This window comes from Clupea harengus, chromosome 24 (assembly GCF_900700415.2).
Source record: "Clupea harengus chromosome 24, Ch_v2.0.2, whole genome shotgun sequence".
NCBI lineage: Eukaryota > Metazoa > Chordata > Actinopteri > Clupeiformes > Clupeidae > Clupea > Clupea harengus.
The window spans coordinates 8,391,698-8,405,185 of NC_045175.1; the positions used below are offsets into that span (position 1 = coordinate 8,391,698).

A 13,488-nucleotide genomic window follows, 5' to 3' on the forward strand; every position below is an offset into this window, starting at 1 on the left:
CCCCAATGGCCAGTATGTTTCTTTTTTAATGAAACTACAATGATATACAACAGATGTACAAATACAATGTTGCTGTTGTGAAAATCTGTTAGTTAAGCAAAGCAATATGTACAACCGATGATAAAACGTTTTACCCAAAACTAGTATTAAACAGTATCTAAAAAAAAAACGAGCAGGACTATTTATCACTAATGCTTACCTCAACAACAAGACAAAAATAAATTCATAAACATATCAATGTAGAAATTCAGGCTATGAACAAACTTAACCTATCGCACAAGTAAGAAGTCTTCATTAAAACGAAAAGAACAGAAAAAGTGCTTTGAAAATACAATCCCTTTATGCCCTTTCACCTCGTGATTACATGCAGACCGAATACGGCACGTATTCCTTTTCAAAATATACATTCTATGAGCGTATGGCTTCTACGAGAGTGCTCAGTGCTACGTGGCTGTACAGGCAATGTTGGACAATTCTTAAAGGTAAAACACTTGTCTTTAGAAGTGTGCGTGTATTTTGGTGAAACGTGACCATTTGTCTAGTGAATAAACGAACAAAAACCCTTACAAAACTAGCATTTAGGCTCAGACTATTGGCCTATTTACCGCGTACGCTCTTTTCGTTGTTTGAGAATTAAAATCATTAGCTACAGTACATTTCCGTGTTTCAACACGGGAGCTGATGGTTTCAGAGTTGGAGGAAGACCGAAGTAAACCTGTTTACTCCATGACACCCTGGCAATTAACTTAACATCGATTCCTAGGCTGTATAATGAAGTGATGTATTTCACGAAGGCTGTTACTGGTAATGAAAAGATGTTTTTATTACTTTCGGTGTCCCATGATCCATGCAAACACTGACTATTGTGTCCGTTGGATGCTTGGACTATTAACCTGGCAAAGAATGGAGTTGTGTTTCCGATGTATTTAGTCAAACCGTAAGATTGAAAATGGCCATGCTCTCCTGTCGATTGTGTACTAATCAAACGGCGACATCTGATGATTTTAATATACATTGTTATACACTGACAACTATTATTGCACCACATCAAGCGTTGGCATACTAGGTAGGATACAATGCCTTATTTGGGAGATCTTCTGTTTCTTCAGGATCACAACCATTAGAATTAGAATAGCAGCAACTGGTTTCTGAGAATTAGACACGTTCTTAACCTCGACAGTTAGTGTGACGCATGATCATTAAACTCACAAGGCGCTGATAGTATCCCAATCTTATTTAAATCCAAAGTCTTAAGTCATGCAGTATTGGTGGAAGTCGAGATAGGTGGAGCACTTCACCCACTGTGGTGTTCTTTCAGAGCCCTTTCAGTCCTTGCGCTTACACTTTTACACACCGCCACAAGTGTGTATTTTCTTCCAACATGATATCTGACAGAAAACCGCTTCATTATGTAGCGAACATTTTAAAGCCTCCCTTTCTGTGAAGGGAACAGTCAAAGGGGCACTTTTCTTTTTTTTTACCTTTGGTTCTTTTAAAGTTCTCCTCCTTTGTCTCCCCTGAATCGAAGCTCACCGTATTGTTCGCTGCTATTTAGGCGAATGCATCAGTTAACGCAGCTAAGCTTCAGCCGTCCCATTGGAACTTGCATGGTTGGTGGACGTAGCTCACATGGCACCCTGGTACCAGAGGAAGGCACTATGTATGTTTTCCTTTCTTTGGAGAGAGCCTATCATCAACACCCATCCTTTCATCCTCTCTTTATCTCTGCGATCCAATCCTCCCCTCTCTTCCTGGTTTCCGCTCCCGATTCTGATTCGCTGTCTGGGCCTGTCTCTCTCTCTCTCTCTCTTTCTCTTTGCTTCTTTTCTGGAGCGGGGTCGGGTCAGCCGGTACCGTGACTGCTGTAGTCGAAGACGCCCTTCTTGAAGAAGGGGGAGATGTCGCAAACGGCGTGCTTGGACAGGTGCACCTCGCCCTCCTGTGACTTAAGTGGGGAGGAGGAGGAGGAGGAGGGCGACATCATGACCCGGAAGAAGTTCCTCAGGTAGCACTGGGGGCAGAGACAGAGAGAGCGGTAGAGTGAATGTGTGTGTGTGTGTGTGTGTGTGTGTGTGTGTGTGTGTGTGTGTGTGTGTGTGTGTGTGTGTGTGTGAGTGAGAGAGAGAGAGAGTAAGTGAGTGTGTGTGAGAGAGAGAGAGAATGAGGGAAAGAGAGAGAGACACATGGGAAAATGGTGGAACAGAGAGAAAGCGATAGATTCAGAAAGAATGAGAGAGAGAGACGCAGAGGGGGTGACATATAGAGTAGCATATGGAGTGAAGGAAAGGAGAGTGAAAGTGAGTGTGAGAAAGAGGGTGCGATAAAGAGAGAAAGTGTGAGGGGATGGAGAGGCAGAATGGACGAGAGGAGTGTCAGACACGAAACAAGAGAAGGGGAGAGTGACGGTGGAGTGTGAAAGAGAGAGAGACGGGGTCAGACGGAATGTAAGAGAGTCAGAGAGAGAGAGAGAGCGTGAGTGCACAATATAAAAGGGTTAACAGATAAGTGGTGTGTGCACATTTGTAAGAAGCAGAAGAGAAAATATCAAACTAAATTGGGTATTTTGTAACGGGAAGAACATATGACAAACACACTATAATAACAGAGAGGCAAGACGGAGAGAAGATAATGGCACCATTACACCCCATTTTCTCAAGTGCCATGCCGTGATTATACAGAGGGAGGTTCCTGCGTCTGAAAGTACCTCTAAATGGTTCCGTCGCTCAGACACCATCCTCTCATCGCGGTTCCCGAAGAGCTTTTTGGGAGGGAACTCAAGACTGCCCAGCTGTAGCAGGAATAATGATGATGAATAAATGACCTTAGTCTGCGTGTGTGTGTGTGTATGACCTTAGTCTGTGTGTGTGTGTGTGTGTGTGTGTGTGTGTGTGTGTGTGTGTGTGTGTGTGTGTGTGTGTGTGTGACCTTAGTCTGCGGACACGGATACTGGTGTTCTGGTGTAACCAGCGGGCACCAGCACTTTAGTTTAGTTTAGTGTGTGTGTGTGTGTGTGTGTATATAGACTGTATACAGTATATTATTAAAATATCTACATATCTAAATATCCATAAGCATAAAATATCTTAAAGCGTAAGATATCTATAAGCTAACACATATACAAATATTTTTCAAGATTATTTAAAAAAAACTCACTTCAGGATATTTCATCTTGAGGGTTTTGTGCATCTCGCGGAACCGGCTGTAGCGCCTGAACACCGTCCACGTCTCATCAAGAACCGTGATCTGTTCACGAGGAGGACAGAAGACAGAACGTTACGGCAATTCAGACTCTTGTCACTCAACCACAGGCTCCTGCTCTGAGACCAAGATAGGCCCAAGAGTGCAAGAGCCATGCTAACTGGCAAACCCCAGCAAGAGTATTGATTATCGATTATTTTCATCATGTACATTATAACACAGGGGGGGATGGTCAGCGGAGTCAAGAGAAGGAGATCAATGTCCATATCCCAGGTGCAGGCCAGGGTGAACCTAAAACGTCCACACGAATCCAAGTTTTCCTTCCCTCAAGAGTGTTTGTTTGCTTGTTTGTTTGTTTATTTATTTATTTATTTATTAGTGATGTACCAACGTTTCTTCTTTGAGTAGTTTTTGGATGATGATGATGAGCTGACCTTTACTCTGAGAGCTCAAAGTGCTCATCTTTGCCCTGGTTGCCACGCCAACCACTACTACATGATTCTTGAAACAAAAGCGAACAAAATGGAGAGATGGGGTAGGCGGTGCACTGACCTTCACTTCGAACTCGAAGTGCTCGTCTTTGCCCTGGCCACGCAGCACGTAGCGGGGGATGCTGACCTTCACCGGGTCCCTGAGGCTCTCGGGGGATGGGCCCAGAGGGACCGACACCAGCCGCTGACGGAGGGGACCAGCCGTGATGGAGGAGGAAGAGGGAAAGGAGAGGGAGGGGAAGAGTAGAGAGAGAGGGAAAGAGTGAAGAGGGGAAAGAGTGGAGAGAGAGGAAAAAAGTAGAGAGGGGAAAGAGATGGAAAGATGATGAGAGATGAAGTGAGACAGGGAGGTAGAGAGGGAGGTGGAGAGAGAGGGAGGTAGAGAGAGAGAGAGAGAGAGAGGAGGGAGGGAGGGTAAAGAGTTGAAATAGGGAGGAGATGGAAAGGTGATGAGAGATGAAGTGAGACAGGGAGGTAGAGAGGGAGGTGGAGAGAGAGGGAGGTAGAGAGAGAGAGAGAGAGAGGAGGGAGGGAGGGTAAAGAGTTGAAATAGGGAAGAGATGGAAAGGTGATGAGAGATGAAGTGAGACAGGGAGGTAGAGAGGGAGGTGGAGAGAGAGGGAGGTAGAGAGAGAGAGAGAGGAGGGAGGGAGGGTAAAGAGTTGAAATAGGGAAGAGATGGAAAGGTGGTGAGAGGGGGAGGGAGAGAGAGAGAGAGGGCAAAGAGATGAAATGAGGAAGGGCAGATGGAGTAAATGAGAGAAGAAGTGAGAGAGAGAGGGAGAGAGAGAGAAAGGGAATAATAGGGAAGGAGGGAGAAAGATGCAGGGAATACGGTAGGGAGAGATGAAGAGAAAGACGAGGAGGTTGTTAGATATTTGTAATGATTGTCTGCTTGTCGTGTTAGCATGCATAACACCCTCAATATTGAATTACTCAGATACTTGTAAATGATTGATCCAGCTAATTTGTTAATTAAGACAGAAAATAACAGCATGGGGTGGCTGCCTAAAGGACACAGCATGGCCATCTTATCAACGCATGTTTCTGCAGGGAGAAATGACACACAAGTAAGGGTGGCAAGATTAACAACCCATTTAATTACCATGTTAAGAAAAAAAATAATATTTATTTAATCTTTACGAATCTTTAATTTCCTTTGAGCCCTATGTTTATCCACATGCATAACGGGGGAGGAATATTGCACACATTCAAGTCACAGTTTTCATCACAGTCCAACCATATTCCATGTTGGTGAATAAATCAACGCAACTTCATTCCATAATGAAAAAAAGATCAATTGAAAGTGATCATGAGATTGATCTAAAATGTCAAGTATTTTATTTCTAAAATACGTCCTGGCATATTCCCTGATAAGGTCGTGAAATATTACTTCCCCTGTATGTGGGCACCAAGAGGGCATCCATGTTGTTACATGTTGCCTTGGCACAGCAGTCTGCCACTGAAGCCTAAGAAGTATTGCCAATGAACACGCCTGGTACCGCCGTCCCTGGTCATAATCTCAACGATGAATGAAATAAATAACACGAAAACCTGTAACTATGTCAATTATGACACTCTTTCTTGCACCAAGTTGTTTGCCGAGAGTAAAATAGACATTTGTTTTGAACCGTTCCAAGTGGCGAGGAACAGAAACACTACCGCCCTTAAAGTCACACTTGAATCTGGAAGCATTTTGCAGTTCTGACTTCAAAACCCAGTACACACACATGTTTTGAATGTTATTGTGCACCACTGTTGTTTATCATCAGCAATGTCAGTATTGATATTTGAATATGTTTTCCATTCACTGTTCCATTCATTGTGTTTTGAGGGAAGAAAAAGTAATTAAGAAAAAAAAATTAAGAGGGGAAAAAAAAAAGTAAGTAACAATAAGCGATTGAGACAACATACCTCATACTTCAATCTTCTGGGATCAACTTTGTTATTCAGCTTCTCCTCTTCCTGCAATAACAAACCACAAACCATCTATCAACACTTCATTACTATCCAATTATTACTGCTAGATTTTGAAAGACTTCACAATCCATACCAGAGCAAACAAGACCATTTTCAAGGATTTGGCACACACACGCAGGCATGATTTAAAAACATCAAAAAGCATTCATTTATTTTTCCTTTCTGAATTGGGAGATTAAAGAACCAAAGGAGAGATGAATAAACCAAACCATTCGAGAGACGACACAACCTTTTGATGTGTTTAAAAGGAAAGGACAAGAAGAAGAAGAAGAAGAAGAAGAAGAAGAAGGGAATCATCACCACTCCATCCAAGCCACTAAGCCAGGCATGTATATTTGTATTCTATATAAGGAAGACCCAACTCAGGAGGAATGTTCAATCGAGCGATATTAAGATTAGCATGCTCCAGCAGAGTCAGGATGGGGGGGGGGGGTAATACATGCAGGTTACGGTCCCTCGAGGGGAGACGATCTTTTAGTGAGCATTATTAGTTTATTTCATTATTTCGCCAGCAGGTTTCCGAGATCATGGGCCTTAGAAGCACTGTTAACTCAACAGAGATACTTACGCCAACTGCCGCCTCCTCCTGTAGAGGTTGAGAAAAGGTTACAAAAGGTCTCGAATGCATCGTCATAAGGTCACTGTTCATGTCTCAGGAGATCACATGATCCAGTGTCTGTTTCCAGTTTAGAGCAGATCTTAATATAGCGAATATTAATATTAATTCAGCGACCTGCGTGCTGGTCTGGTGCACATGGTGGCATGATTTCCAGGCATGGCAAAATATTCATTTCATTAATTCAACTCACGTCCACAAATAAAAACATTGCCTGGGATTCGCTCTAATGGCCGACAATAAACGGCCTCTTCATTAAAGGACCTCTTGCGTAAGAGAAACAATTTCTGGTTGATTCGCAATTGCTGTACGGTTTTATGGGTTTGTCCTATGCACCCCAGGGAACAAACTGTCTCAGCGAGACTTCTCGTAATGGAGGTCTTGTACCCGTTTCTCAGCTGAGACGGACAGATATAGACTCAATGAGCCACGAATGGAGAGCAATAAAGACAATTATGCTAATTAGTCATTTCCTACCCACATTGTAGCTGTGTGCATGCTGTGTACGGGATTAAAAATTCCTAGGGAAGAGGTAATGGATCGGTGGAGAGACAATGCAGACAGAGAGAGAAACACGAGGCCAGGAGTGGGGAAGTGAAAAGAGGAAGGGAGAGGAGGAGAGAGAGAGTAGAGAGGAGAAGAGAGGAGAGGAAAGACGACAAGTGGGAGAAAAGTGGACATGAAGTAGAAGGTAGATGACAATATGACATCCTTTTCTGAAGTGAAGAGCAGTCAGTTCAATCCGTGTAGCAAACAGACACGTGTTCTTTAAACGTTTATGCAACGTTACTTTCTATTTTATGGACTTAATGAAAAAAGAAAACAGTAGGTTAATTGTGGCCCCAAAACTTTTGCATACAACTATAAACTCGTGGGGCGACGGAGAGTTAGGTGCAATGGATCTTATAAATGGACAAAAGACTATAAAACTGAGTTTTTATAGACATTGTGTGACATCAGTACAAACAGCACAAGAGAGATTATGAATTATCTTAGTGAATAAGTAAGGCAAAACATCGCTCTGATGTGGATCGACACCCAGCCCAATATAATAATATTAGTAGGGTCCCATTTGGGCAGACTGACTGAGCAATAAATAGGGACGCCCTTTGGTTGGAGGAGAAATGATTTGGCCAGTAGAATAGTATGGAATAGACAGTGGAATGATGTGTGAACGGGTGGGGCAAAGCGTGGCAAAGCGGGGCAACGGCGTGTGTTTGGGGCAGGAGTCTCACCTTGAGGGACTGGGAGGACAGCGAGAGGTCCAGGTTGTTGTCACCATTCAGGATGTTGAGCTTCTTCAGTCTCCTCTGAACCTCCTCCTCAATGTAGGCGTTTATCCTGTGGACAGACAGAGGAGAATGAAGAGTGTCTCGTTCTGTGTGTGTGTGTGTGTGTGTGTGTGTGTGTGTGTGTGTGTGTGTGTGTGTGTGTGTGTATGTACCTGTCGTCTGCGGTGGGCAGTACCCCAAGCGGCCCCTGGACGGGGGATGCCGGTGAGCTGCTGCGGCTGCTCTTGTCGTCTCCGCTGTGGCATAGGCCCCGTCCACCGCTGCCCTCACTCTCACTGAGGCGCTGCCTCAGCTGCCTGATCTCTCGCTCCACTCTGAGAGAAAGAAAGAGAGAGAGAGAGAGACAGAGAGAGAGAGAAAGAGATGAAAAGAAAATAGCGGAAAACAGAGAAAGAGAGTTGAGAGAGATACAGAGGGCACAGAAAAAGAAAGAGAGAAAACAAAGGAAGAGAGAGATGAGAGAGATACAGAAAATGAGATGAGACTCTTCCTCTCTTCCTCTGGAGCCCGTCCCACTCGAAGAGAGACTGACTTCACCCTCCATGCTCCCTCTCTCTTCTACAAACCTCTCCTCTGGTGTTCATCATTAACTCTGACTATCTCCACCCTACGGCTGTCATCGCCTTCTATGATGTACTTCCAAATACTCCATTTCTGCTCTTTATTCACAAATGTTTTTCGGTTTTTTTCCGCCTTCCAGACTCCTTTGTTGTCCTCACTAAATTGGCCACAGATGGGTTTTTCTTTGTTGCCGTTTTTTCACCATTCCTCTCCTCTACCTCCTTTGAAATGCACTGTGAATTTGTTTTGTATGTTCTTCCAAAAAGTTGTTCTTGTTTTTTGTATCCCCTCTCTCTCTCTCTCCTCACCTCAGCTGGCCTGTCTCCTGCACTCTCTCCAGCTTACTGTGTTCTTGGAAAGATTCTCTGTGATGTTCACCATAGCTTTTTTCTCTCCCCTCTCTCACTCCCTCCCTCCCTCTCTCTCTCTCTCTCTCTCTCTCCCTCCCTCTCTCCCTCCCTCCCTCCCTCTCTCTCCCCCTCCCTCTCTCTCCCCCTCCCTCTCTCCCCCTCCTCTCACCTCTGGCCGGTTTCCTGCGCCCTCTCCGGCGTCTCCAGCGCTTCCTGCTGCCTCTTCTCCTCCTCGTTGCCGTTGGGCTCCAGCGAGGAGGCGCGGCGCAGGGACGCGTGCCTCCTCTCCAGGCGCGTCACCGCCTCCTCCAGCGCCTCCCTCTGCTGGCGCTCGCGCGACTCCAGGATCTCGCGCTCCTTCTGCCGCACCTTCTCCTCCTGGCGCGCCACGTGCGCCGCAAACTCGTAGGTCTCGCGGAGCTGCGTCAGGTGCTCGGCGCTGGCGCTGTGCTGAGACAGGCGCTCCTCGTTCTCCTCCAGCTCCTTCTCCACCTGGGGGGGGATGGGGGGGAGGGGGAGAGAGAGAGATAGTGAGAGAGAGAAAAAGAGTAAGAGAGAGAGAGAGAGAGAGAGAAAGAGCAAGAGAGTGAGAGAGAAAGAGCAAGAGAGAGAGAGAGAGAGAGAGAAAGAGCGAGAGAGAGAGAGTGAGAGAGAAAGAGCAAGAGAGAGAGAGAGGGAGGGAGAGAGAAGGGGGATGGGAAAAGGTGAATAGAGAGATGGAGAAAGAGGTATAGAAAGGGAAGTAGCATGAAGAGAGGAGAACAGAGAAGAATACAGGAAATCAAGAAGTTAGAGAGGGATGGAGAAAGAGGGAGGGCAAAGAAAGAAACAAAGAAATAGAGAGATGAGACGAGACGAGACGAGACACAATGGTGATTAAGATATCTATCTATCAAGCTGAAATTGTATTTGCTCTTGGGTTGGTGTCTAAGGGTTGGTGTTAAGGGTTGGTGTTAAGGGTTGGTGTAAGGGTTGGTGTTAAGGGTTGGTGTCTTAGGGTTGGTGTCTAAGGGTTGGTGTTAAGGGTTGGTGTTAAGGGTTGGTGTCTAAGGGTTGGTGTCTAAGGGTTGGTGTCTAAGGGTTGGTGTCTAAGGGTTGGTGTTAAGGGTTGGTGTTAAGGGTTGGTGTCTAAGGGTTGGTGTCTAAGGGTTGGTGTAAGGGTTGGTGTTAAGGGTTGGTGTTAAGGGTTGGTGTTAAGGGTTGGTGTCTAAGGGTTGGTGTTAAGGGTTGGTGTCTAAGGGTTGGTGTCTAAGGGTTGGTGTTAAGGGTTGGTGTCTAAGGGTTGGTGTTAAGGGTTGGTGTCTAAGGGTTGGTGTCTAAGGGTTGGTGTCTAAGGGTTGGTGTTAAGGGTTGGTGTTAAGGGTTAGTGTTAAGGGTTGGTGTCTAAGGGTTGGTGTCTAAGGGTTGGTGTCTAAGGGTTGGTGTTAAGGGTTGGTGTTAAGGGTTGGTGTCTAAGGGTTGGTGTCTAAGGGTTGGTGTAAAGGGTTGGTGTAAAGGGTTGGTGTTAAGGGTTGGTGTAAGGGTTGGTGTCTAAGGGTTGGTGTCTAAGGGTTGGTGTCTAAGGGTTGGTGTCTAAGGGTTGGTGTTAAGGGTTGGTGTTAAGGGTTGGTGTCTAAGGGTTGGTGTTAAGGGTTGGTGTCTAAGGGTTGGTGTTAAGGGTTGGTGTTAAGGGTTGGTGTGTAAGGGTTGGTGTGTAAGGGTTAGTGTGTAAGGGTTAGTGTGTAAGGGTTGGTGTCTAAGGGTTGGTGTCTAAGGGTTGGTGTCTAAGGGTTGGTGTTAAGGGTTGGTGTTAAGGGTTGGGTGGACTTCCTCCTCACCTGATACAGGGTGTTGTCCAGGTCTTTCTCCACCTGCTCCACTGAGCTCTCCTCCATCAGCGGCCCAAGCTCATCACCTGTAGGATCAGCACCTCCTCCTCCTCCTCCTCCTCCGTCCCTCTCCACTCTCTCCAGCACCTCCTTGGCCCTCTGCCTCTCCTCCACCAGGGCCGGTAGCTGGCTCTCCATCAGGCACGCCAGCTGCCTCTCCTTCACCAGGAGCCTCTGCTCCGCCTGCTGCACCCGCGCCTGCTGCTCCTCCTGGGTGTTGCCGTCGGCTCCCGTCGCCATGCCGCCCAGCGGCGCGGTAGTGCCACCCGCCGTCTTCTCCCGCTCCCGAATCAGTGTGCCGAGGGCGGAGCGCTCGACGGCGATCTCCACGACCAGACGCTCGCGTTGTTGCTCGAGCGTCTCCAGCTGGTGCCCGAGCTCTGCCGCCTGCGCCCGCTTGAAGTTGCTGTAGCGGGTGCGGGCGTCTCGAGCCTGCTGCGCCACCTCGCCGCGTCTCGAGCGGCCCTCGTAAGCGATGCCGCTGTCGTTATCGTTGTTGTGGTGGTCACCTTCGACGCCTCCGTCCCCATCCTCTTCCTCGAGCTCCAGACGGGCCTCGTTGGCGCGCAGCAGCGCCTGGCGGATGTCGGCGAGGTCGCGACGCTCCTCGGCGAGCCGGCGGGCGTCGTCGCGGGCCAGCAGGGCGGCGGCCACCTCCTGGCGCTCGCGCAGCTGGTCCTCCAGGCGTCCCACGAGGCCGAGCTGCTGCAGCTCCTCCTGCTCCAGACGCCGACGCTCCAGGCGGAGACGCAGCGCCTGCTGGTCGCGCTCCCGGTTCAGACGCTCCAGCTCGCGCACGATCTCGCACTGCTCCTGCTGCTCCTGCTGCTCCTGCGCCTGCGTCTGAGGAAGAAGAAGAGGAGGAGGAGGAGAAGGACGGTGAAGATGAGAGGGCGCCTCGTCATCTTCACCATCCTTTTCGTCTTCTTCCTCATCCCGGTTGTCTTTTTTTTCTGTCCCGTCTCGCTTTTCTTCCCCGTCCAGCTCGTCCTTGTCTTCACTCATCTCCTCGTCTTCCTTGTCCTCCTCTGTCTGTTCTTTGTCTTTGTCCCCTTGCCCCGTCTCCTTGGCTTGTTCTGATGGCTGTTTAGCTGTGAAATAGACAGAAACGCAGATTTAAAAATGAAACTTACCAATTCATTATTATATATATTATACACACACACACACACACACACATCAAGTAAAATAAACAGCTAACCAAACTGAAACAGACATTTACTGCTAGCACTGCATTATGTTGCCCCAAAATAACAAAACAGAAAACGAATAATAGATAAACAAACACTGCTGGAATGTTCCCCACTGCTCTCGTTCAAAGCAAAAAACACACAACAAAGGAGAAACAAATTAACAAACAATATTGACACAGCCTTCTCCAAACTTCTACTGAACGACAACCACCAACTTCTACTGAACGACAACCACCAACTTCTACTGAACGACAACCACACACTATTACTGAACGACAAACACAAACTACTACTGAACGACAATCACGAACCTCCTCCCTCACGCTGCCTCTCCTCCTTGAAGCGCTCCTTCTCGGCCAGCAGGTCGCGCAGGCGGCTCTCGATGTCACGGCTGCGGCGGTGCAGGCTCTCCTCCTGCCGCAGGATGCGCTGCTGCACCTGCTCCGACTCGCGCCGCTGCGACTCCACCTCCTGCTGCAGGCGCTCCAGCTCCTGCTTCTCGCTGCGCTGCTTCTCCTCCATGTCCTTAATCAGACGCCTGACGGAGAGGGGGAGAGAGAGAGAGATGGAGAGAGAGAGAGGAGGACAGGGGAGAAAGAGAGAGAGAGAAGAGAGAAAGAGAGAGAGAGATACTCTTAGCATAGTTTCTAGCAGTAGTACTGGGCTACTTGGTCCTTTCAGTAGATTCAAGATTGGCTCACTTGAATGTAACGTGGAAGAGAAAAAGAGAGGGAAAAGGAGGACAGGAAGAGATGGATGAGGATAATGGCCCTTTTGTCCAAAGCGACGTACAAGGGATAGAACAGTCAAGCTACGAGCAATAGAGACCTAGTGTAACAATAAATACTACTTTACATAAGAAATAGAAAAACGAAATAGGAAATAAAAACAAAGTGCAGGAATGTAACTGCTGTAAGTGCAAGTTAAGCACTAGTCGAAGTGCCAGTTAGGAAGGGAGGTGCTCTCTGAAGAGTTGGGTCTTCAAAAGCTTCTTAAAGGTAGAGAGGGACGCGCCTGCTCTGGTAGTGCTAGGCAGTTCGTTCCACCAACGTGGAACTACTTGAAAATTCTGGATTGCCGTACTTGCACAGACGGCATTGTCAAACGACGCTCACTAGACGAGCGCAGCATTCCGGTGTAGTCCTTTTATTTATTTTATGACATCACGGTGCCTCGTAGAATCATGACTATAGGCCTACATGTGAAACGTAATTGTTAATGATACTTTAATCCGAGGATCTGTAGAGTTGATGTGAACGCAATCACCAACGATTTCTCCCAAATTCATTAACACGGAGAGTTTTCTTAAATGCGATTCCTCAAAAAGTAAGGAATCGCATTTGAGAAAACTCTGGCCGAGTTACGACTGCTATTTCGAGTTCGGAAAGTCTTCTGAAGTTCAGAGCAAATCCCAGATGAGAAAACTTTCATGAATGCCAAATGTTGTCCTAAATCCAATTCAGAAGAAATTCCTCTTAAATTCCTCTTAAATTCTTCTTAACTGCGTTCGAGAATGAGGCCCAATGAGAGGAAGAGGTGGAAGGGACACAAATGGTAGCTAAAGAGAGAAAGCACCATGGAGGAGAAGATGAACAGAGTAGAAGAACTAGAGAGGGAAATAATTTAAGATCTGGCCATTATAGCCATCATTGCATGTGCATTGACTGTGAGTGGTGTTCAACTTCCATAACTGACCTTTTGTGTTCCAGTTTCTCCAGCTCCTCCCGCTGCTGCCGCTCAAACTCCAACCTATCAAAACACAGATGACCATCACCAGCCCGCCCCCTCGTACCGTGACATCCAATTACAGCACTGCACACTGTGAGGTCACAGACACACACACACACACGTTTAGGACCAATGGGAATGAAGACGTGGAGCATGCCGAGGCGAGGGCATACGGTACACAAGCACAGTAAGCAATGCAGTGTTAACAGCC

General features: G+C 47.1%; 1 protein-coding gene across 8 annotated transcripts in view; it reads right to left on the reverse strand.

Annotated features, from left to right (window-relative positions):
* Nucleotides 1-8: 8 nt before the first annotated feature.
* Nucleotides 9-13,488, reverse strand: part of kif16ba (kinesin family member 16Ba) — a 33,395-nt gene continuing 19,915 nt past the window's right edge. For 4 of the 8 annotated variants that reach the window (XM_031562583.2, XM_031562580.2, XM_031562582.2 and 1 more), the window contains 12 exons: nt 13,245-13,298; nt 11,861-12,087; nt 10,306-11,447; nt 8,658-8,980; nt 7,730-7,891; nt 7,521-7,626; nt 6,238-6,255; nt 5,604-5,654; nt 3,751-3,873; nt 3,154-3,243; nt 2,705-2,788; nt 9-2,011 (listed from right to left, as the gene is read on the reverse strand). In XM_031562583.2, coding sequence (XP_031418443.1) covers nt 1,844-2,011; nt 2,705-2,788; nt 3,154-3,243; nt 3,751-3,873; nt 5,604-5,654; nt 6,238-6,255; nt 7,521-7,626; nt 7,730-7,891; nt 8,658-8,980; nt 10,306-11,447; nt 11,861-12,087; nt 13,245-13,298 — 2,548 coding nt within the window. In that variant the 3' untranslated portion in view covers nt 9-1,843. Of the gene's footprint in view, nt 2,012-2,704; nt 2,789-3,153; nt 3,244-3,750; nt 3,874-4,682; nt 4,737-5,603; nt 5,655-6,237; nt 6,256-7,520; nt 7,627-7,729; nt 7,892-8,657; nt 8,981-10,305; nt 11,448-11,860; nt 12,088-13,244; nt 13,299-13,488 lie in introns of those variants that run through there. The other 4 variants (XM_031562587.2, XM_031562581.2, XM_031562584.2 and 1 more) reach the window with 3 other exon arrangements.